Raw genomic sequence first — 27124 nt, forward strand, 5'->3', positions numbered from 1 at the left:
GCCCCTATTTACAAGAATATAACTACTATAATACTGCTCCTATGTACAAGAATATAACTACTATAATACTGCCCCCCATGTACAAGAATATAACTACTATAATACTGCTCCTATGTACAAGAATATAACTACTATAATGCTGCCCCTATTTACAAGAATATAACTACTATAATACTGCTCCTATGTACAAGAATATAACTACTATAATGCTGCTCCTATTTACAAGAATATAACTACTATAATACTGCTCCTATGTACAAGAATATAACTACTATAATACTGCTCCTATGTACAAGAATATAACTGCTATAATATTGCCCCAATGTACAAGAATATAACTACTATAATACTGCCCCTATGTACAAGAATATAACTACTATAATACTGCCCCTATGTACAAGAATATAACTACTATAATGCTGCTCCTATGTACAAGAATATAACTACTATAATACTGCTGCTATGTACAAGAATATAACTACTATAATACTGCCCCCCATGTACAAGAATATAACTACTATAATACTGCTCCTATGTACAAGAATATAACTACTATAATGCTGCTCCTATTTACAAGAATATAACTACTATAATACTGCTCCTATGTACAAGAATATAACTACTATAATGCTGCTCCTATTTACAAGAATATAACTACTATAATACTGCTCCTATGTACAAGAATATAACTACTATAATACTGCTCCTATGTACAAGAATATACCTACTATAATACTGCCCCTATGTACAAGAATATAACTACTATAATACTGCTCCTATGTACAAGAATATACCTACTATAATACTGCCCCCTATGTACAGGAATATAACTACTATAATACTGCTCCTATGTATAAGAATATAACTACTATAATACTGCTCCTATGTACAAGAATATAACTACTATAATACTGCCCCTATATACAAGAATATAACTACTATAATACTGCCCTCTCTATACAGGAATATAACTACTATAATACTGCCCCTATGTACAAGAATATACCTACTATAATACTGCCCCTATGTACAAGAATATAACTACTATAATACTGCTCATATGTACAAGAATATAACTACTATAATACTGCCCCTATGTACAAGAATATACCTACTATAATACTGCCCCCTATGTACAGGAATATAACTACTATAATACTGCTCCTATGTATAAGAATATAACTACTATAATACTGCCCCTATGTACAAGAATATACCTACTATAACACTGCCCCTATGTACAAGAATATAACTACTATAATACTGCTCCTATGTACAAGAATATAACTACTATAATACTGCCCCTACGTACAAGAATATAACTACTATAATAATGCCCCTATGTACAAGAATATACCTACTATAATACTGCCCCTATGTACAAGAATATAACTACTATAATACTGCTCCTATGTACAAGAATATACCTACTATAATACTGCCCCCTATGTACAGGAATATAACTACTATAATACTGCTCCTATGTATAAGAATATAACTACTATAATACTGCTCCTATGTACAAGAATATAACTACTATAATACTGCCCCTATATACAGGAATATAACTACTATAATACTGCCCCTATGTACAAGAATATAACTACTATAATACTGCCCCTATGTACAAGAATATAACTACTATAATACTGCCCCTATGTACAAGAATATAACTACTATAATACTGCCCCTATGTACAAGAATATAACTACTATAATACTGCTCCTATGTACAAGAATATACCTACTATAATACTGCCCCCTATGTACAGGAATATAACTACTATAATACTGCTCCTATGTATAAGAATATAACTACTATAATACTGCTCCTATGTACAAGAATATAACTACTATAATACTGCCCCTATATACAGGAATATAACTACTATAATACTGCCCCTATGTACAAGAATATAACTACTATAATACTGCCCCTATGTACAAGAATATAACTACTATAATACTGCCCCTATGTACAAGAATATAACTACTATAATACTGCCCCTATGTACAAGAATATAACTACTATAATACTGCTCCTATGTACAAGAATATAACTACTATAATACTGCCCCTATGTACAAGAATATAACTACTATAATACTGCTCCTATGTACAAGAATATAACTACTATAATACTGCCCCTATGTACAAGAATATAACTACTATAATACTGCCCCTATGTACAAGGATATACCTACTATAATACTGCCCCCTATGTATAGGAATATAACTACTATAATACTGCTCCTATGTATAAGAATATAACTACTATAATACTGCCCCTATGTACAAGAATATACCTACTATAACACTGCCCCTATGTACAAGAATATAACTACTATAATACTGCTCCTATGTACAAGAATATAACTACTATAATACTGCCCCTACGTACAAGAATATAACTACTATAATAATGCCCCTATGTACAAGAATATACCTACTATAATACTGCCCCTATGTACAAGAATATACCTACTATAATACTGCCCCTATGTACAAGAATATAACTACTATAATACTGCTCCTATGTACAAGAATATACCTACTATAATACTGCCCCCTATGTACAGGAATATAACTACTATAATACTGCTCCTATGTATAAGAATATACCTATTATAATACTGCCCCTATGTACAAGAATATAACTACTATAATACTGCTCCTATGTACAAGAATATACCTACTATAATACTGCCCCCTATGTACAGGAATATAACTACTATAATACTGCTCCTATGTATAAGAATATAACTACTATAATACTGCTCCTATGTACAAGAATATAACTACTATAATACTGCCCCTATATACAAGAATATAACTACTATAATACTGCCCCTATGTACAAGAATATAACTACTATAATACTGCCCCTATGTACAAGAATATAACTACTATAATACTGCCCCTATGTACAAGAATATAACTACTATAATACTGCCCCTATGTACATGAATATAACTACTATAATACTGCCCCTATGTACAAGAATATAACTACTATAATACTGCTCCTACGTACAAGAATATAACTACTATAATAATGCCCCTATGTACAAGAATATACCTACTATAATACTGCCCCTATGTACAAGAATATAACTACTATAATACTGCTCCTATGTACAAGAATATAACTACTATAATACTGCCCCTATGTACAAGAATATAACTACTATAATACTGCTCCTATGTACAAGAATATAACTACTATAATACTGCTCCTATGTACAAGAATATAACTACTATAATACTGCCCCTATGTACAAGAATATAACTACTATAATACTGCTCCTATGTACAAGAATATAACTACTATAATACTGCTCCTATGTACAAGAATATAACTACTATAATACTGCCCCTATGTACAAGAATATAACTACTATAATACTGCCCCTACGTACAAGAATATAACTACTATAATAATGCCCCTATGTACAAGAATATACCTACTATAATACTGCCCCTATGTACAAGAATATAACTACTATAATACTGCTCATATGTACAAGAATATAACTACTATAATACTGCCCCTATGTACAAGAATATACCTACTATAACACTGCTCCTATGTACAAGAATATAACTACTATAATACTGCCCCTATGTACAAGAATATAACTACTATAATACTGCCCCTACGTACAAGAATATAACTACTATAATAATGCCCCTATGTACAAGAATATACCTACTATAATACTGCCCCTATGTACAAGAATATAACTACTATAATACTGCTCATATGTACAAGAATATAACTACTATAATACTGCCCCTATGTACAAGAATATACCATTCTATAATACTGCCCCCTATGTATAGGAATATAACTACTATAATACTGCTCCTATGTATAAGAATATAACTACTATAATACTGCTCCTATGTACAAGAATATAACTACTATAATACTGCCCCTATATACAAGAATATAACTACTATAATACTGCCCCTATGTACAAGAATATAACTACTATAATACTGCCCCTATGTACAAGAATATAACTACTATAATACTGCCCCTATGTACAAGAATATAACTACTATAATACTGCCCCTATGTACAAGAATATAACTACTATAATACTGCTCCTATGTACAAGAATATAACTACTATAATACTGCCCCTATGTACAAGAATATAATTACTATAATACTGCTCCTATGTACAAGAATATAACTACTATAATACTGCCCCTATGTACAAGAATATAATTACTATAATACTGCTCCTATGTACAAGAATATAACTACTATAATACTGCCCCTATGTACAAGAATATAACTACTATAATACTGCCCCTATGTACAAGAATATAACTACTATAATACTGCCCCTATGTACAAGAATATAACTACTATAATACTGCCCCTATGTACATGAATATAACTACTATAATACTGCCCCTATGTACAAGAATATAACTACTATAATACTGCCCCTACGTACAAGAATATAACTACTATAATAATGCCCCTATGTACAAGAATATACCTACTATAATACTGCCCCTATGTACAAGAATATAACTACTATAATACTGCTCCTATGTACAAGAATATACCTACTATAATACTGCCCCCTATGTACAGGAATATAACTACTATAATACTGCTCCTATGTATAAGAATATAACTACTATAATACTGCTCCTATGTACAAGAATATAACTACTATAATACTGCCCCTATATACAAGAATATAACTACTATAATACTGCCCCTATGTACAAGAATATACCTACTATAATACTGCCCCTATGTACAAGAATATAACTACTATAATACTGCTCATATGTACAAGAATATAACTACTATAATACTGCCCCTATGTACAAGAATATACCTACTATAATACTGCCCCCTATGTACAGGAATATAACTACTATAATACTGCTCCTATGTATAAGAATATAACTACTATAATACTGCCCCTATGTACAAGAATATACCTACTATAACACTGCCCCTATGTACAAGAATATAACTACTATAATACTGCTCCTATGTACAAGAATATAACTACTATAATACTGCCCCTACGTACAAGAATATAACTACTATAATAATGCCCCTATGTACAAGAATATACCTACTATAATACTGCCCCTATGTACAAGAATATAACTACTATAATACTGCTCCTATGTACAAGAATATACCTACTATAATACTGCCCCTTATGTACAGGAATATAACTACTATAATACTGCTCCTATGTATAAGAATATAACTACTATAATACTGCTCCTATGTACAAGAATATAACTACTATAATACTGCCCCTATATACAGGAATATAACTACTATAATACTGCCCCTATGTACAAGAATATAACTACTATAATACTGCCCCTATGTACAAGAATATAACTACTATAATACTGCCCCTATGTACAAGAATATAACTACTATAATACTGCCCCTATGTACAAGAATATAACTACTATAATACTGCTCCTATGTAAAAGAATATAACTACTATAATACTGCCCCTATGTACAAGAATATAACTACTATAATAATGCCCCTATGTACAAGAATATAACTACTATAATACTGCCCCTATGTACAAGGATATACCTACTATAATACTGCCCCCTATGTATAGGAATATAACTACTATAATACTGCTCCTATGTATAAGAATATAACTACTATAATACTGCCCCTATGTACAAGAATATACCTACTATAACACTGCCCCTATGTACAAGAATATAACTACTATAATACTGCTCCTATGTACAAGAATATAACTACTATAATACTGCCCCTACGTACAAGAATATAACTACTATAATAATGCCCCTATGTACAAGAATATACCTACTATAATACTGCCCCTATGTACAAGAATATAACTACTATAATACTGCTCCTATGTACAAGAATATACCTACTATAATACTGCCCCCTATGTACAGGAATATAACTACTATAATACTGCTCCTATGTATAAGAATATACCTACTATAATACTGCCCCCTATGTACAGGAATATAACTACTATAATACTGCTCCTATGTATAAGAATATACCTATTATAATACTGCCCCTATGTACAAGAATATAACTACTATAATACTGCTCCTATGTACAAGAATATAACTACTATAATACTGCCCCTATGTACAAGAATATACCTACTATAACACTGCCCCTATGTACAAGAATATAACTACTATAATACTGCTCCTATGTACAAGAATATAACTACTATAATACTGCCCCTACGTACAAGAATATAACTACTATAATAATGCCCCTATGTACAAGAATATACCTACTATAATACTGCCCCTATGTACAAGAATATAACTACTATAATACTGCTCCTATGTACAAGAATATACCTACTATAATACTGCCCCCTATGTACAGGAATATAACTACTATAATACTGCTCCTATGTATAAGAATATACCTATTATAATACTGCCCCTATGTACAAGAATATAACTACTATAATACTGCTCCTATGTACAAGAATATAACTACTATAATACTGCCCCTATGTACAAGAATATAACTACTATAATACTGCCCCTAAGTACAAGAATATAACTACTATAATACTGCCCCTATGTACAAGAATATAACTACTATAATACTGCTCCTATGTACAAGAGTATAACTACTATAATACTGCCCCTATGTACAAGAATATAATTACTATAATACTGCTCCTATGTACAAGAATATAACTACTATAATACTGCCCCTATGTACAAGAATATAATTACTATAATACTGCTCCTATGTACAAGAATATAACTACTATAATACTGCCCCTATGTACAAGAATATAACTACTATAATACTGCCCCTATGTACAAGAATATAACTACTATAATACTGCCCCTATGTACAAGAATATAACTACTATAATACTGCCCCTATGTACATGAATATAACTACTATAATACTGCCCCTATGTACAAGAATATAACTACTATAATACTGCTCCTACGTACAAGAATATAACTACTATAATAATGCCCCTATGTACAAGAATATACCTACTTTAATACTGCCCCTATGTACAAGAATATAACTACTATAATACTGCTCCTATGTACAAGAATATAACTACTATAATACTGCCCCTATGTACAAGAATATAACTACTATAATACTGCTCCTATGTACAAGAATATAACTACTATAATACTGCCCCTATGTACAAGAATATAACTACTATAATACTGCTCCTATGTACAAGAATATAACTACTATAATACTGCTCCTATGTACAAGAATATAACTACTATAATACTGCCCCTATGTACAAGAATATAACTACTATAATACTGCCCCTATATACAAGAATATAACTACTATAATACTGCCCCTATGTACAAGAATATAACTACTATAATACTGCTCATATGTACAAGAATATAACTACTATAATACTGCTCCTATGTATAAGAATATAACTACTATAATACTGCTCCTATGTACAAGAATATAACTACTATAATACTGCTCCTATGTACAAGAATATAACTACTATAATACTGCCCCTATGTACAAGAATATAACTACTATAATACTGCCCCTACGTACAAGAATATAACTACTATAATAATGCCCCTATGTACAAGAATATACCTACTATAATACTGCCCCTATGTACAAGAATATAACTACTATAATACTGCTCCTACGTACAAGAATATAACTACTATAATAATGCCCCTATGTACAAGAATATACCTACTTTAATACTGCCCCTATGTACAAGAATATAACTACTATAATACTGCTCCTATGTACAAGAATATAACTACTATAATACTGCCCCTATGTACAAGAATATAACTACTATAATACTGCTCCTATGTACAAGAATATAACTACTATAATACTGCCCCTATGTACAAGAATATAACTACTATAATACTGCTCCTATGTACAAGAATATAACTACTATAATACTGCTCCTATGTACAAGAATATAACTACTATAATACTGCCCCTATGTACAAGAATATAACTACTATAATACTGCCCCTATATACAAGAATATAACTACTATAATACTGCCCCTATGTACAAGAATATAACTACTATAATACTGCTCATATGTACAAGAATATAACTACTATAATACTGCTCCTATGTATAAGAATATAACTACTATAATACTGCTCCTATGTACAAGAATATAACTACTATAATACTGCTCCTATGTACAAGAATATAACTACTATAATACTGCCCCTATGTACAAGAATATAACTACTATAATACTGCCCCTACGTACAAGAATATAACTACTATAATAATGCCCCTATGTACAAGAATATACCTACTATAATACTGCCCCTATGTACAAGAATATAACTACTATAATACTGCTCATATGTACAAGAATATAACTACTATAATACTGCTCATATGTACAAGAATATAACTACTATAATACTGCTCCCTATGTACAAGAATATAACTACTATAATACTGCTCATATGTACAAGAATATAACTACTATAATACTGCCCCTATGTACAAGAATATAACTACTATAATACTGCTCATATGTACAAGAATATAACTACTATAATACTGCCCCTATGTACAAGAATATACCTACTATAACACTGCCCCTATGTACAAGAATATAACTACTATAATACTGCTCCTATGTACAAGAATATAACTACTATAATACTGCCCCTATGTACAAGAATATAACTACTATAATACTGCCCCTACGTACAAGAATATAACTACTATAATACTGCCCCTATGTACAAGAATATAACTGCTATAATACTGCTCCTATGTACAAGAGTATAACTACTATAACACTGCTCCTATGTACAAGAATATAACTACTATAATACTGCTCCCTATGTACAAGAATATAACTACTATAATACCGCTCCTATGTACAAGAATATAACTACTATAATACTGCTCCTATATACAAGAATATAACTGCTATAATACTGCCCCTATGTACAAGAATATAACTACTATAATACTGTCCCTATGTACAAGAAAATAACTACTATAATACTGCTCCTATGTACAAGAATATAACTACTATAATACTGCTCCCTATGTACAAGAATATAACTACTATAATACCGCTCCTATGTACAAGAATATAACTACTATAATACTGCTCCTATATACAAGAATATAACTGCTATAATACTGCCCCTATGTACAAGAATATAACTACTATAATACTGCTCCTATGTACAAGAATATAACTACTATAATACTGCCCCTATATGCAGTGATTAGTGGACCGGTGACTATGATATGGAGCGGGCTGTGATAAATATTTTACCTTGGTATCGCAATTTAAATGCTCCGGGGCTGGTGGCGCGGTAAGTCTGGAACCGTACTGCAATGTGATTGGTTGGACTGCGGATCACCTGGCCCTCAGCCATCAGCGTCTCATTGGCCAGCAGGAAGCGGTGATCTTCCTCTAACCCCTCCACGCTCAGCGCCTCCTCCTTGGACAGGTTTAGCTTCTCCACCTGGAAACATTTGATATAAATCTTTAAACCATTAACCCCGAGTCGTCTCCTCTCAGGTTGAGGACGACTGTCACATTTGGGGCCCCAGGGTTGTGGGGAAGCAGTGACAACCCTCGCGGGGTGTGAGGTGACGGCCATGTTGGTTGTCACCCTGCTGAGGACAGAACAGAGGTCCCGCCGCTGATCGCACTCACCCGGATCTCCACGCCGTACCCCATGTACACGGCCACGCTGTAGGTGCAGTCCAGGCCGCCGAAGAAGCTTCCCCCCGAATACTCCGGAGCCTCCAGGATTCCTTCCAGCTCCGAGATGTTATTATTACAGAGAACTGCAGAGAAGGGGACAGAAAACCACAAGTCCCATCATACACAACCCGGACGCTGTCAGGGCACGCTGGGAGTTGTAGTTCATCCTCACCTGGGCTGTGCACAGTGGTAACGGTGGTGGTGGTGATCAGGGTGGTCGTGGTCTCTTCCTCGCCTTCTGCAGACGGGCCTGGACCTCCTGTTGGTGCTGGAGATGGAGGCGTCAATGTGCTGAGGGGTGGAGGAAGGGAGAATGTCCCTCCGATGGCCGTGGTGAGGACCCCGGAGGTCTCGCTGACCCCTGCAGGGGCCAGTTCGTCCGTCAGGGACACAGGGGCGGCCCGGGTGGGCACAGACGTTGTACCTGGGGATGATATAACATAGGAATCATTATACCGACACTCACTTCACTTCTCTGGTACTGCCCCTGAGGAACAACAGGTCCCCCACAAGTGACCCCATTTTGGAAACTAGACCCCCCCAAGGAACTTATCCAGATGCATAGTGAGCACTTTAAACCCTCAGGTGCTTCACAAATTGATCCGTAAAAATGAAAAAGTACTTTTTTTTTTTCACAAAAAAATTATTTTAGCCTCAATTTTTTCATTTTCACATGGGCAACAGGATAAAATGGATCCTAAAATTTGTTGGGCAGTTTCTCCTGAGTACACCGATACCTCACATGTGGGGGTAAACCACTGTTTGGGCGCACGGCAAGGCTCGGAAGGGAAGGCGCGCCATTTGACTTTTTGAATGGAAAATTAGCTCCAATCGTTAGCGGACACCATGTCGCGTTTGGAGAGCCCCTGTGTGCCTAAACAGTAGAAACCCCCCACAAGTGACCCCATTTTGGAAACTAGACCCCCCCAAGGAACTTATCTACATGCATAGTGAGCACTTTAAACCCCCAGGTGCTTCACAGAAGTTTATAACGCAGAGCCATGAAAATAAAAAATAATTTTTCTTTCCTCAAAAAATGATTTTTTTAGCCTGGAATTTTTTATTTTCCCAAGGGTAACAGGAGAAATTGGACCCCAAATGTTATTGTCCAGTTTGTCCTGAGTATGCTGATACCCCATATGTGGGGGTAAACCACTGTTTGGGCACATGCCGGGGCTCGGAAGTGAAGTAGTGACGTTTTGAAATGCAGACTTTGTTGGAATGCTCTGCGGGCGTCACATTGCGTTTGCAGAGCCCCTGATGTGCCTAAACAGTAGAAACCCCCCACAAGTGACCCCATTTTTGAGACTAGACCTCCAAAGGAACTTATCTAGATGTGTGGTGATCACTTTGAACCCCCAAGTGCTTCACAGAAGTTTATAACGCAGAGCCGTGAAAATAAAAAAATCATATTTCTTTCCTCAAAAATAATTTTTTAGCCCACAATTGTTTATTTTCTCAAGGGTTACAGGAGAAATTGGACCCCAAAAGTTGTTGTCCAGTTTCTCCTGAGTATGCTGGTACCCCATATGTGGGGGTAAACCACTGTTTGGGCGCACGTTGGGGCTCGGAAGGGAGAGAGCACCATAGGACTTTTTCAACGCAAGATTGGCTGGAATCAATGGTGGTGCCATGTCACGTTTGGAGACCCGCTGTGTGCCTAAACTGTGGAAAACCCTCAATTCTAACTCCAACACTAACCCCAACACACCCCTAACCCTAATCCCAACCCTAACCACAACCCTAACCCCAACACACCCCTAACCCTAGTCTTAACCCTAATTTCAACCCTAACTCTAATTCCACCCCTAACCCTAATCCCAACCCTAACCACAACACACCCCTAACTCTAGTCTCAACCCTAATTCCAACCCTAACTCTAATTCCAACCCTAACCCTAAGGCTATGTGCCCACGTTGCGGATTTGTGTGCGGATTTTTCGCACCGTTTTTGAAAAATCTGCAGGTAAAACGCACTGCACTTTACCTGTGGATTTACCGCGGATTTCCAGTGGTTTTTGTGTGGATTTCACCTGCAGATTCCTATTATGGAGCAGGTGTAAAACGCTGCGGAATCCGCAGAAAGAATTGACATGCTGCGGAAAATACAACGCAGCGTTTCCGCGCTGTATTTTCCGCACCATGGGCACAGCGGATTTGGTTTTCCATAGGTTTATGTGGTACTGTAAACGTGATGGAAAACTGCTACGAATCCGCAGCGACCAATCCGCTGCGGATCCGCAGCCAAATCCGCACCATGTGCACGTAGCCTAATTCTAACCCTAATTCCAACCCTAGCCCTAATTCTAACCCTAACAGCAACCCTAACCCTAATTCTAACCCTAATTCTAACCCTAAACCTAATTCAAACCCTAGCCCTAAGTGCAACCCTAGCACTAAGTGCAACCCTAACCCTAAGTGCAACCCTAACCCTAAGTGCAACCCTAAGTGCAACCCTAACCCTAAGTGCAACCCTAACCCTAAGTGCAACCCTAAGTGCAACCCTAGCCCTAAGTGCAACCCTAGCCCTAAGTGCAACCCTAGCCCTAAGTGCAACCCTAGCCCTAAGTGCAACCCTAGCCCTAAGTGCAACCCTAACCCTGAGTGCAACCCTAACCCTAAGTGCAACCCTAAGTGCAACCCTGTCATGATCTCCATGGCCAGAGAACATAGCATAAGCCTATATAGGAACAAGCTCTTGGAAGATGGTAACTGTACTGACCATGAACTAAACCTACCGCACAACTAGAAGTAGCCAGGTAGCATGTCCTACTTTTTATCCCTATATGCCCAGCGCCGGCCGGAGAACTAAATAATGCTAGCAGAGGGAAATATAAGACCTGACTCACCTCTAGAGAAATGCCCAAAAAGGAGACAGAGGCCCCCCACATATATTGGCGGTGATTTTAGAAGAAATAACAAACGCAGCAGGAAAATAGATTTTAGCAAATTTGAGGTCCGCTTTCTAGATAGCAGAAGACAGAAAGCACACTTTCATGGTCAGTAGAAAACCCTAACAAAACACCATCCAGAAATTACTTTAGGACTCTGGCATTAACTCATAATACCAGAGTGGCAATTCCTGATCAACAAGAGCTTTCCAGACACAGTAACGAAACTGCAGCTGTGAACTGGAACCAAAACACAAAAACAAACATGGACGAAGGTCCAACTTATCTAGGAGATGTCTGGGAGCAGGAACAAGCACAGAGAGGCTTCTGATAACATTGTTGACCGGCAAGCAACTAACAGAGAAGCCAGATTATATAGCGACACCCAGATCTGATGAGAACAGGTGAACAGGAAAGATGATGACACAAGTTCAATTCCACCAGTGGCCACCGGGGGAGCCCAGAATCCAAATTCACAACAGTACCCCCCCCTCAAGGAGGGGGCACCGAACCCTCACCAGAACCACCAGGGCGATCAGGATGGGCCCTATGAAAGGCACGAACCAGATCGGAGGCATGAACATCAGATGCATTCACCCAAGAATTATCCTCCTGGCCGTATCCCTTCCACTTGACCAGATACTGGAGTCTCCGTCTGGAAACACGGGAGTCTAGGATTTTCTCCACAACATACTCCAACTCACCCTCCACCAACACCGGAGCAGGAGGCTCAACGGAAGGCACAACCGGTGCCTCATACCTGCGCAATAACGACCGATGAAAAACGTTATGAATAGAAAAGGATGCAGGGAGATGACGATGGACGAATATGTCCCTTTTCCAAGGACTCCTTTATATATTCTCGCATAGCAGCATGTTCAGGCACAGACAGATTAAATAAACGACCCTTTGGATATTTACTACCCGGAATTAAATCTATAGCACAATCGCACTCACGGTGCGGAGGTAGTGAACCCAGCTTGGGTTCTTCAAAGACGTCACGATACTCAGACAGGAACTCAGGGATTTCAGAGGGAATAGATGATGAAATGGAAACCAAAGGTACGTCCCCATGAGTCCCCCTACATCCCCAGCTCAACACAGACATAGCTCTCCAGTCAAGGACTGGGTTGTGAGACTGCAGCCATGGCAATCCTAGCACCAAATCATCATGTAGATTATACAGCACCAGAAAACGAATAATCTCCTGGTGATCCGGATTAATACGCATAGTTACTTGTGTCCAGTATTGTGGTTTATTATTAGCCAATGGGGTGGAGTCAATCCCCTTCAGAGGAATAGGAGTCTCCAAAGGCTCTAAATCATACCCACAACGATTGGCAAATGACCAATCCATAAGACTCAAAGCAGCGCCAGAGTCGATATAGGCGTCCGTGGTAATAGATGACAAAGAGCAAATCAGGGTCACAGACAAAATAAATTTAGACTGTAAAGTGCCAATGGAAACAGATTTATCAAGCTTTTTAGTACGCTTAGAGCATGCTGATATAACATGAGTAGAATCCCCACAATAGAAACACAACCCATTTTTCCGTCTAAAATTCTGCCGCTCGCTTCTGGACAGAATTCTATCACACTGCATGCTTTCTGGCGTCTTCTCAGTGGACACCGCCAGATGGTGCACTGGTTTGCGCTCCCGCAGGCGCCTATCGATCTGAATGGCCATTGTCATGGACTCATTCAGACCCGCAGGCACAGGGAACCCCACCATAACATCCTTAATGGCATCAGAGAGACCCTCTCTGAAAGTAGCCGCCAAGGCACACTCATTCCACTGAGTAAGCACAGACCATTTACGGAATCTTTGGCAGTAAATTTCAGCTTCATCTTGCCCCTGCGATAGGGACATCAAAGTTTTTTCTGCCTGAAGTTCCAAATGAGGTTCCTCATAGAGCAGCCCCAAGGCCAGAAAAAACGCATCCACATTGCGCAACGCAGGATCCCCTGGTGCCAATGAAAAAGCCCAGTCTTGAGGGTCGCCACGGAGCAAGGAAATCACAATCCCAACCTGCTGTGCAGGGTCTCCAGCAGAACGAGATTTCAGGGACAAAAATAACTTACAATTATTTCTAAAATTCTGAAAGCCAGATCTATTCCCCGAGAAAAATTCCGGCAAAGGAATTCTCGGCTCAGATACCGGAGCATGAACAACAAAATCTTGCAAACTTTGTACTTTCGTGGCGAGATTATTCAAACCTGCAGTTACACTCTGAAGATCCATTATAAACAGGTGAACACAGAGCCATTCAAAGATTAGAAGGAGAGAGAAAAAAAAGAAAGACTGCAGCATAGACAGACTGGCAAGTGATCCAATCAAGAGCACAAAAAAAAAAAAAAAAAAACTCTCAGCAGACTTCTTATTTCTCTCCTTTCTCAGCCAAGGATTTTAACCCTTTACGGGCCGGTCAAACTGTCATGATCTCCATGGCCAGAGAACATAGCATAAGCCTATATAGGAACAAGCTCTTGGAAGATGGTAACTGTACTGACCATGAACTAAACCTACCGCACAACTAGAAGTAGCCAGGTAGCATGTCCTACTTTTTATCCCTATATGCCCAGCGCCGGCCGGAGAACTAAATAATGCTAGCAGAGGGAAATATAAGACCTGACTCACCTCTAGAGAAATGCCCAAAAAGGAGACAGAGGCCCCCCACATATATTGGCGGTGATTTTAGAAGAAATAACAAACGCAGCAGGAAAATAGATTTTAGCAAATTTGAGGTCCGCTTTCTAGATAGCAGAAGACAGAAAGAACACTTTCATGGTCAGTAGAAAACCCTAACAAAACACCATCCAGAAATTACTTTAGGACTCTGGCATTAACTCATAATACCAGAGTGGCAATTCCTGATCAACAAGAGCTTTCCAGACACAGTAACGAAACTGCAGCTGTGAACTGGAACCAAAACACAAAAACAAACATGGACGAAGGTCCAACTTATCTAGGAGATGTCTGGGAGCAGGAACAAGCACAGAGAGGCTTCTGATAACATTGTTGACCGGCAAGCAACTAACAGAGAAGCCAGGTTATATAGCGACACCCAGATCTGATGAGAACAGGTGAACAGGGAAGATGATGACACAAGTTCAATTCCACCAGTAGCCACCGGGGGAGCCCAGAATCCAAATTCACAACACAACCCTAAGTGCAACCCTAACCCTAAGTGCAACCCTAAGTGCAACCCTAAACCTAAGTGCAACCCTAACCCTAAGTGCAACCCTAAGTGCAACCCTAGCCCTAAGTACAACCCTAGCCCTAAGTGCAATCCTAGCCCTAAGTGCAACCCTAAGTGCAACCCTAACCCTAAGTGCAACTCTAACCCTAAGTGCAACCCTAAGTGCAACCCTATCCCTAAGTGCAACCCTATCCCTAAGTGCAACCCTAACCCTAAGTGCAACCCTAAGTGCAACCCTAACCCTAAGTGCAACCCTAACCCTAAGTGCAACCCTAACCCTACCCCTAACGGAAAAACAAAAATAAATATATTTTCTGTATTTTATTATTGTCCCTACCTATGGGGGTGATAAAGGGGGGGGTTATTTACTATTTTTTTTATTTTGATCACTGTGATAGAACCTATCACAGTGACCAAAATGTACAGGGAACGAATCTGCCGGTCGGCAGATTTGGCGGGCGCACTGCGCATGCGCCCGCCATTTTCCAAGATGGCGGCGCCCATGCGAGAAGACTGAGGACACCAGGAGGGACACCGGGACTAGGTAAGTATGGGGGGTGCGATCAGACAGCGGGGGGGACGGAGGGGAGGACGGGGGAGGGTCGGAGGGGAGAGGAAGGCGCATAGGACAGGACGGAGGGGTACGGAACACTGACGGCGGCTGCAGATCGCCGCTGTCAGTCGGTGGGGGGGCCAGATCGGGGTCTCCAGCCATGGCCGATGCTATTGCAGCATCGGCCATGGCTGGATTGTAATATTTCACCAATTTTCATAGGTGAAATATTACAGATTGCTATGATTGGCTGTTTCACTTTCAACAGCCAATCAGAGCGATTGTAGTCACGGGGGCGCGAAGCCACCCCCCCTTGGTGTAGTACCACTCCCCCTGTCCCTGCATGTCGGGTGAAATTGGAGTTAACCCTTTCACCCGGCCTGCAGGGACGCGATCCGACCATGACGCATATGCTGCATCACAGGTCGGATTGGCACAGGTTTTCATGACGCATACGCTGCGTCAAAGGTCGGGAAGGGGTTAAATTCAACATGACATAGGAGCAGGGGTCTGAATAGACTGTGGTGGGTGTATGGTCATGGAGCCCCATAAATGGAGGGGCCATTTTTCTTTCTTCTCATGCAGCACAGACAGTGAGCCAGCAGGGGGCAGTCACAAGGTGTAACGTCCTGTATACAGAGCATTGTTGGCCTGCAGCTTTGGATGTGACTGGAGGATATGATATGGTGTAACTAAGCAATGTAGATCTGACCTGTGAAATGAGGTGCGGCCCCCCATGTACCGACCCCGCTATACCTGACTCGGTGCTGTACATGTGCTCCCCCTCCCCCACGTGTCACACTGATTGATGCCCCCCTGCAGATCTGATCTGTGTTTCGCTGCTCCTCGGGGACCCCCGCTGTTTGACCTATGGATTTTTTAATTACGTGACCGCCTCAGGACGCAGATACGGATCTTCATCGCCGGAGATCGATACCCGGGAGCCTCTCCTGGAATGATTCCTCCCACCAGTGACCACAATCTGCTCCCGTGGACGTATTCATACAAGATGCCCCCTCCAATATGGCCGCCGTGACAGCTCGGGCAGTGGTCGTCCCCTAGCATCTCCTTGGTATATACCGCTCCTGGGCTGACAGAATACAGAACAGGTGGCGTAGCACATGGGATCAGACTGTAGTCGTAACCGTGGAGACACATAGGCCTGCACAGGTGCTGTAGACACAGAACGACAATACATATTCAACCCCAGGCATATTTTATGGGAGTATTAGTCAGCGACTAGTGTGAGTGTCGGCGGATCTTCATGCTCCAACATGAGGCCATGGGTGATCCCTGCTGATCATTGGCGCACACCGTCCCTCAGTCCGAACCTCAGAACGGAGGGGCTGACACCCACCGTCACCATTTCTGGTATTTTTATTGAGGACCAGTCAGCCATGTCCGCTTTGGTAAATTCTTGCATTCCCTGAGGAATAACAGATCCATGGCAGCTTTTCTCATAAACATCATAAGTTTAAACTGACAAATAGGCGTTGCCATTCCTCTTATCAGAGGGGTGTGTCCCTACTCAGACAGCACTGATTGGGCAGTCTCAGGCTGGATAATGACATATATGTATAACGACAATGAAAGGCTCAGCGTTGGGACCTATGCGCTAACGATCCGCGGTGGTCACGGCTCCTCCCACAAGTGACATCACCTTTAATGACCCGAGCTGATCCCACACTATTACACATAGCAAGTTTGGTGATTTTATACTTATTGGGTCCATATAACAGTCATTTACCCATTATAACACAGAAGAATAACACAGCCCCTCCAAGAGTGTCCAGTGCAATATGCAAAATATCCGTAATCCAACACTGCGCCCTGACCTGTCCACAGGGCATGAAAATGACCAGACACCCTTCACAAGAAATCCTCAGCCATTGCACGGACCGCATTGTTATGTCGGGAATACTACATCCTTTATTGGTTATATTACGAGGTTACCATATTGCTGCGCCAATGTCTGTGGTGCCATATCAAGGGATATTGTCCTTTATGTTAGCCACGTTACCTCACACCACAGATCCAGTGGGAGATTACCAAATTTTGCTCTCTCCGAAGGTTGGCGGTATCTTGATATTGCAACTACAACCCCTGGCAAAAATTATGGAATCACTAAATTATCTGGGAAAAATTATGGAATCATGAAAAACAAACAAACACTCTGTCAAGGACCTACACTCCGTGGTGTCACTAATTTGTCACGTGCCCGCTCTCAGCACGCGACTTGGGTTGTGCCTGCGAGGGTTAATCTATCTCCCCTCTCTCAGTCCAGCATTCAACCTCTGTCCTATGCTGTAATGGGAGCATAAATCACACACCGACCCAGGCCACACACCGAATAGACGGGCGATGAGTCCCGGAAATATTAATACTAATACTGTCTACCACTCATAAGGCTCACACACCGTAGGCTATGGATTCGTTAGAACATTCAAGGTTCAACTTGTTAAAGTTTTATACTTTAATACAAAAAGGTTCAGTGCTTACAGTAAGAAAAAGGTATAAAAATATGATAAGAAAAAGGCATACAACTTATGCAAAACAGCATAGCATAAACAGGAGAAAACTTACAGAAATCATCTAACTTGGTAGTCTGATTTCTGCTCCCTGAGGGGGGGTGAATATGGAGTTGGTGGAACACATTAGCTTCGGCTGCCCTCACATGTGAACACGATTCTAGGTATACAAGTCTAATTTATAGGTTTGGTCTGGAGGTCAGATTTCTAGACCAGCCCCTCAGGTTAATATCATAATTGCTTGTTTTTGATTGGACCACGGCCGCGCTACCAATGAATATATTATTTTCTCTTGAGATCCTTTGTGTAAACGTTCTCACAGAGATAGTATCAGGCCGTAATTGACATCTCTCTTCCAAAAGCTAGGAGGTGTCAAATGTTACCTTTCTTCTTTGTCCTAGCTAGACCCCCTCGTGAGATTTGGAGGCAAAAGTCTACTTGTCCCAGGAAAATATATATTAACACCTGGGTGAGACATGCAGCCTTCAGGACAGATGTTCCTAGTCACACAATACCTATACATAAGGTCACTGCACACACATATATATCTATATATATAATTGTCTAAGGGTATTTCTGTCTGTCTGTCCTGGAAATCCCGCGTCTCTGATTGGTCGAGGCCGCCAGGCCTCAACCAATCAGCGACGGGCACAGTATCGACGTAGATGTCATAATGGTTGCCATGGCGACGATGATGTCATAAATGTTGCCTCGACCAATCAGCGACGGGCACAGTCTGCCGTGAATTCTGGAATCATCATTGTCCATATACTATGGGGACATGCATATTCTAGAATACCCGATGTGTTAGAATCGGGCCACAATCTAGTCTATATATATAATTGTCTAAGGGTATTTCTGTCTGTCTGTCCTGGAAATCCCGCGTCTCTGATTGGTCGAGGCCGCCAGGCCTCAACCAATCAGCGACGGGCACAGTATCGACGTAGATGTCATAATGGTTGCCATGGCGACGATGATGTCATAAATGTTGCCTCGACCAATCAGCGACGGGCACAGTCTGCCGTGAATTCTGGAATCATCATTGTCCATATACTATGGGGACATGCATATTCTAGAATACCCGATGTGTTAGAATCGGGCCACAATCTAGTCTATATATATAATTGTCTAAGGGTTTTTCTGTCTGTCTGTCTGTCCTGGAAATCCCGAGTCTCTGATTGGTCGAGGCCGCCAGGCATCGACCAATCAGCGACGGGCACAGCATGGCGACAATGATGTCATAAAGGTTGCCTTGACCAATCAGCGACGGGCACAGTCTGCCACGAATTCTGGAATCATCATTGTCCATATACTAAGGGGACATGCATATTCTAGAATACCCGATGCGTTAGAATCGGGCCACAGTCTAGTATATATATATATATATATATATATATATATATATATATATATATATATACAGTTAGGTCCATATATATTTGGACAGAGACAACATTTTGCTAATTTTGGTTATGGACATTACCACAATGGATTTTAAACAAAACAATTCAGATGCAGTTGAGGTTCAGACTTTCAGCTTTCATTTGAGGGGATCCACATTAAAATTGGATGAAGGGTTTAGGAGTTTCAGCTCCTTAACATGTGCCACCCTGTTTTTAAAGGGACCAAAAGTAATTGGACAATTGACTCCAAGGCTATTTCATGGACAGTTGTGGGCAATCCCTTCGTTATGTCATTCTCAATTAAGCAGATAAAAGGCCTGGAGTTGATTTGAGGTGTGGTGCTTGCATTTGGAAGGTTTTGCTGTGAAGTAAACATGCGGTCAAAGGAGCTCTCCATGCAGGTGAAACAAGCCATCCTTAAGCTGCGAAAACAGAAAAAAACCATATCCAAATCTACCATAAAGAGAAGACTGCATGAAAGTAACTACAGAGGGTTCACTGCACGGTGCAGCCACTCATAAGCATCAAGAAGAAAAAGGCTAGACTGGACTTTGCTAAAAAACATCTAAAAAAGCCAGCACAGTTCTGGAAGAACATTCTTTGGACAGATGAAACCAAGATCAACCTCTACCAGAATGATGGAAAGAGAAAAGTATGGCGAAGGCGTGGTCCAGCTCATGACCCAAAGCATACCACATCATCTGTAACACGGCGGAGGCAGTGTGATGGCTTGGGCATGCATGGCTGCCAGTGGCACTGGGTCACTAGTGGTTATGGATGATGTGACACAGGACAGAAGCAGCCAAATGAATTCTGAGGTATTCAGAGCCGCCATACTGTGTGCTCAGATCCAGCCAAATGCAGCCAACCTGGTTGGTTGTCGTTTCATACTACAGATGGACAATGACCCAAAACATAAAGCCAAAGCAACCCCGGAGTTTATTAAAGCAAAGAAGTGGAATATTCTTGAATGGCCAAGTCAGTCACCTGATCTCAGCCCAATTGAGCCGCATCTCACTTGTTAAAGACTAAACTTCAGACAGAAAGGCCACAAACAAACAGCAACTGAAAACCACCGCAGTGAAGGCCTGGCTGAGCATCAAAAAGGAGGAAACACAGCGTCTGGTGATGTCAACGAGTTCAAGACTTCAGGCAGTCATTGCCAACAGAGGGTTTTCAACCAAGTACTAGAAATGAACATTTTATTTAAAATTATTGAATCTGTCCAATTACTTTTGGTCCCTTTAAAAACAGGGTGGCACATGTTAAGGAGTTGAAACTCCTAAACCCTTCATCCAATTTTAATGTGGATCCCCTCAAATGAAAGCTGAAAGTCTGAACTTCAACTGCATCTGAATTGTTTTGTTTAAAATTCATTGTGGTAATATCTATAACCAAAATTAGAAAAAGTGTTGTCTCTCTCCAAATATATATGGACCTAACTGTATATATATATATATATATATATATATATATATATATATATATATATATATATAATGTTACTGTAAAAGTCAGAAGGTCGGTAAAAGCTAGGATTTACCGGTCAATCTGGACATTCACCGAGGCCGTCGGTAAAAGCTCAAAATGAAAAGTAAAATTGGACTTTTACCGGTGAAGTCTTGGTAAATGTTAACATTTCTCAACAGCGTTGGTAAAAGTCAGATGTATTCCATATAAACGAACGATTTTGGACTTTTACCTGGGCGATTTGGTAAATCTTTACATTTACCAGCGTGTGATGGTTAACCCCTTTACCCCCAAGGGTGGTTTGCACGTTATGGACCGGGCCAATTTTTACAATTCTGACCACTGTCCCTTTATGAGGTTATAACTCTGGAACGCTTCAACGGATCCCAGTGATTCTGACACTGTTTTCTCGTGACATATTGTACTTCATGATAGTGGTAAAATTTCTTTGATATTACCTGCGTTTATTTGTGAAAAAAAAGGAAATTTGGCGAAAATTTTGAAAATTGCGCAATTTTCCAACTTTGAATTTTTGTGCAATTAAATCACAGAGATATGTCACACAAAATACTTAATAAGTAACATTTCCCACATGTCTACTTTATATCAGCACAATTTTGGAACCAAATTTTTTTTTTGTTAGGGAGTTATAAGGGTTAAAAGTTGACCAGCAATTTCTCATTTTTACAACACCATTTTGTTTAGGGACCACATCTCATTTGAAGTCATTTTGAGGGGTCTATATGATAGAAAATACCCAAGTGTGACACCATTCTAAAAACTGCACCCCTCAAGGTGCTCAAAACCACTTTCAAGAAGATTATTAACCCTTCAGGTGTTTCACAGGAATTTTTGGAATGTTTAAATAAAAATGGACATTTAACTTTTTTTCACAAAAAATTTACTTCAGCTCCAATTTGTTTTATTTTACCAAGGATAACAGGAGAAAATGGACCCCAAAAGATGTTGTACAATTTGTCCTGAGTACGCCGATACCCCATATGTGGGGGTAAACCATTGTTTGGGCGCATGGCAGAGCTCGGAAGGGAAGGAGCGCCGTTCGACTTTTCAATGCAAAATTGACAGGAATTGAGATGGGACGCCATGTTGCGTTTGGAGAGCCCCCGATGTGCCTAAACATTGAAACCCCCCACAAGTGACACCATTTTGGAAAGTAGACCCCCTAAGGAACTTATCTAGAGGTGTGGTGAGCACTTTGACCCACCAAGTGCTTCACAGAAGTTTATAATGCAGAACCGTAAAAATAAAAAATCATTTTTTTTCACAAAAATTATCTTTTCGCCCCCAATTTTTTATTTTCCCAAGGGTAAGAGAAGAAATTGGACCCCAAAAGTTGTTGTACAATTTGTCCTGAGTACGCTGATACCCCAAATGTGGGGGTAAACCACTGTTTGGGCGCATGGGAGAGCTCGGAAGGGAAGGTGCGCCGTTTGACTTTTCAATGCAAAATTGACAAGAATTGAGATGGGACGCCATGTTGCGTTTGGAGAGCCACTGATGTGCCTAAACATTGAAACCCCCCACAAGTGACACCATTTTGGAAAGTAGGGCTTCACAGAAGTTTATAATGCAGAGCCTTAAAAATAAAACAAAATTTTTTTCCCACAAAAAATATTTTTTAGCCCCTAGTTTTGTATTTTTCCGAGGGTAACAGGAGAAATTGGACCCCCAACGTTGTTGTCCAATTTGTCCTGAGTGCGCTGATACCCCATATGTCGCGGGGAACCACTGTTTGGGCACATGGGAGGGCTCGGAAGGGAAGTAGCGCCATTTGGAATGCAGACTTAGATGGAATGGTCTGCAGGCGTCACATTGCGTTTGCAGAGCCCCTAATGTACCTAAACAGTAGAAACCCCCCACAAGTGCCACTATTTTGGAAAGTAGACCTCCTAAGGAACTTATCTAGATGTGTTGTGAGAGCTTTGAACCCCCAAGTGTTTCACTACAGTTTATAACGCAGAGCCGTGCAAATAAAAAAATTTTTTTTCCACAAAAATTATTTTTTAGCCCTCAGTTTTGTATTTTTCCAAGGGTAACAGGAGAAATTGGACCCTAAATATTGTTGTCCAATTTGTCCTGAGTACGCTGATACCTGATATGTGGGGGGGGGGGACCACCGTTTGAGCGCATGGCAGAGCTCGGAAGGGAAGGAGCATCATTTGGAATGCAGACTTCGATGGATTGGTCTGCAGGCGTCACATTGCGTTTGCAGAGCCCCTAATGTACCTAAACAGTAGAAACCCCCCACAAGTGACCCCATATTGGAAACTAGACCCCCCAAGGAACTTATCTAGATGTGTTGTGAGAACTTTGAGCCCCCAAGTGTTTCACTACAGTTTATAACGCAGAGCCGTAAAAAAAATAAAAAATCTTTTTTTTTCCCACAAAAATTATTTTTTAGACCCCAGTTTTGTATTTTCCCAAGGGTAACAGGAGAACTTGGACCCCAAAAGTTGTTTTCCAATTTGTCCCGAGTACGCTGATACCCCATATGTTGGGGTAAACCCCTGTTTGGGCGCACGGGAGAGCTCGGAAGGGAAGGAGCACTGTTTTACTTTTTCAACGCAGAATTGGCTGGAATTGAGATCAGATGCCATGTCGCGTTTGGAGAGCCCCTGATGTGCCTAAACAGTGGAAACCCCCCAATTATAACTGAAACCCTAATGCAAACACACCCCTAACCCTAATCCCAACGGTAACCCTAACCACACCTCTAACCCAGATACACCCCTAACCCTAATCCGAACCGTAAATGTAATCCAAACCCTAACTGTAGCCTTAACCCTAGCCCCAACCCTAACCCTAGCCCTAGCCCTAACCCTAGCCCTAACCCTAGCCCTAACTCTAATCCTAACCCTAACCCTAGCCCTAACCCTAATCCTAACCCTAGCCCCAACCCTAGCCCTAGCCTTAACCCTAACCCTAACTCTAGCCCTAACCCTAATCCTAACCCTAACCTAATGGGAAAATGGAAATAAATACGTTTTTTTAATTTTTTTATTTTTCCCTAACTAAGGGAGTGATGAAGGGGGGTTTGATTTACTTTTCTAGCGGGTTTTCTAGCGGATTTTTATGATTGGCAGCCGTCACACACTGAAAGACGCTTTTTATTGTAAAAAATATCTTTTGCGTTACCACATTTTGAGAGCTATAATTTTTCCATATTTGAGACCACAGAGTTATCCGAGGTCTTGTTTTTTGCGGGACGAGTTGACGTTTTTATTGGTAACATTTTCGGGCACGTGACATTTTTTGATCGCTTTTTATTCCGATTTTTGTGAGGCAGAATGACCAAAAACCAGCTATTCATAAATTTCTTTTGGGGGAGGCGTTTATACCGTTCCGCGTTTGGTAAAATTGATAAGGCAGTTTTATTCTTCGGGTCAGTACGATTACAGCGATATCTCATATATAACATTTTTTTATATTTGGCGCTTTTATACGATAAAAACTATTTTATAGAAAAAATAATTATTTTGGCATCGCTTTATTCTGAGGACTATAACTTTTTTATTTTTTTGCTGATGATGCTGTATGGCGGCTCTTTTTTTGCGGGACAAAATGACGCTTTCAGCGGTACCATGGTTATTTATATCTGTCTTGTTGTTCACGTTTTATTCCACTTTTTATTCGGCGGTATGATAATAAAGCGTTGTATTTTGCCTCGTTTTTTGGGTTTTTTTTTCTTACGGTGTTTACTGAAGGGGTTAACTAGTGGGACAGTTTTATAGGTTGGGTCGTTACGGACGCGGCGATACTAAATATGTGTACTTTTATTGTTTGTTTGTTTTTATTTAGATAAAGAAATGTATTTATGGGAATAATATATATATTTTTTTTTTCTTTAGTTAGGAATTTTTTTTTATTTTTTTTTTACACATGTGGAATTTTTTTTAAAACTTTTTTACTTTGTCCCGGGGGGGACATCACAGATCGGTCATCTGACAGTTTGCACAGCACTCTGTCAGATCACTGATCTGCCTCACAGCACTGCAGGCTTACCAAGCGCCTGCTCTGAGCAGGAACTCGGTAAGCCACCTCCCTCCCTGCAGGACCCGGATGCCGCGGCCATCTTGGATCCGGGACCTGCAGCGAGGAAGGAGGTAGGAGACCCTCGGAGCAACGCGATCACATCGCGTTGCTCTGGGGGTCTCAGGGAAGCACGCAGGGAGCCCCCTCCCTGCGCGATGCTTCCCTGTACCGCCGGCACACCGCGATCATGTTTGATCGCGGTGTGCCGGGGGTTATTGTGCTGGGAGCGGTCCGTGACCGCTCCTGGCACATAGCGCCGGATGTCAGCTGCAATAGGCAGCTGACACCTGGCCGCGATCGGCCGCGCTCCCCCCGTGAGCGCGGCCGATCGCGCTGGATGTACTATTCCGTCCTTGGGAAGTAGGGCCCACCCCACATGGACGGAATAGTACGTCCAATGACAGAAAGGGGTTAAAGTAACTCTGACTCTGACCAGCAGATGATGGTGGTAAAAGTTAACTAAACACACTTTTTATTACACCCTTCTCAGCTACATTTACCAAGAAGCCGTGGTAAATGTGCACATTTACCAACTGCGCTTGGTTAAAGTCAGATGTTCCATCTTCACACCAGATATTTCTGACTTTTACCAACGCTGTTGAGAAATGTTAACATTTACCAAGACTTCACCGGTAAAAGTCCAATTTTACTTTTCATTTTGAGCTTTTACCGACGGCCTTTGAGCTTTTACCGATGGCCTCAGTGAATGTCCAGATTGACCGGTAAATCCTAGCTTTTACCGACCTTCTGACTTTTACAGTAACATATATATATATATATATATATATATATATATATATATATATATATATACACTCACTGGCCACTTTATTAGGTACACCTGTCCAACTTCTTGTTAACACTTAATTTCTAATCAGCCAATCACATGGCGGCAACTCAGTGCATTTAGGCATGTAGACATGGTCAAGACAATCTCCTGCAGTTCAAACCGAGCATCAGTATGGGGAAGAAAGGTGATTTGAGTGCCTTTGAACGTGGCATGGTTGTTGGTGCCAGAAGGGCTGGTCTGAGTATTTCAGAAACTGCTGATCTACTGGGATTTTCACGCACAACCATCTCTAGGGTTTACAGAGAATGGTCCGAAAAAGAAAAAAAATCCAGTGAGCGGCAGTTCTGTGGGCGGAAATGCCTTGTTGATGCCAGAGGTCAGAGGAGAATGGGCAGACTGGTTCGAGCTGATAGAAAGGCAACAGTGACTCAAATCGCCACCCGTTACAACCAAGGTAGGCCTAAGAGCAT

At 40.5% G+C, this 27124-nt stretch overlaps 1 protein-coding gene across 2 annotated transcripts in view; it reads right to left on the bottom strand.

Moving 5' to 3' along the window:
* SEZ6L2 (seizure related 6 homolog like 2) overlaps positions 1-27124 on the bottom strand; it is a 64056-nt gene that overhangs the window by 27396 nt on the left and 9536 nt on the right. For both annotated transcript variants that reach the window (XM_077273936.1, XM_077273937.1), the window contains exons 3-5: positions 9940-10191; positions 9717-9850; positions 9330-9522 (exon numbers count right to left, since the gene is read on the bottom strand). In XM_077273936.1, the coding sequence (XP_077130051.1) occupies positions 9330-9522; positions 9717-9850; positions 9940-10191 (579 nt within the window). The remainder of the gene's footprint in view (positions 1-9329; positions 9523-9716; positions 9851-9939; positions 10192-27124) is intronic.

The sequence above is a fragment of the Ranitomeya variabilis genome, chromosome 7 (assembly GCF_051348905.1).
Source record: "Ranitomeya variabilis isolate aRanVar5 chromosome 7, aRanVar5.hap1, whole genome shotgun sequence".
Lineage (NCBI taxonomy): Eukaryota > Metazoa > Chordata > Amphibia > Anura > Dendrobatidae > Ranitomeya > Ranitomeya variabilis.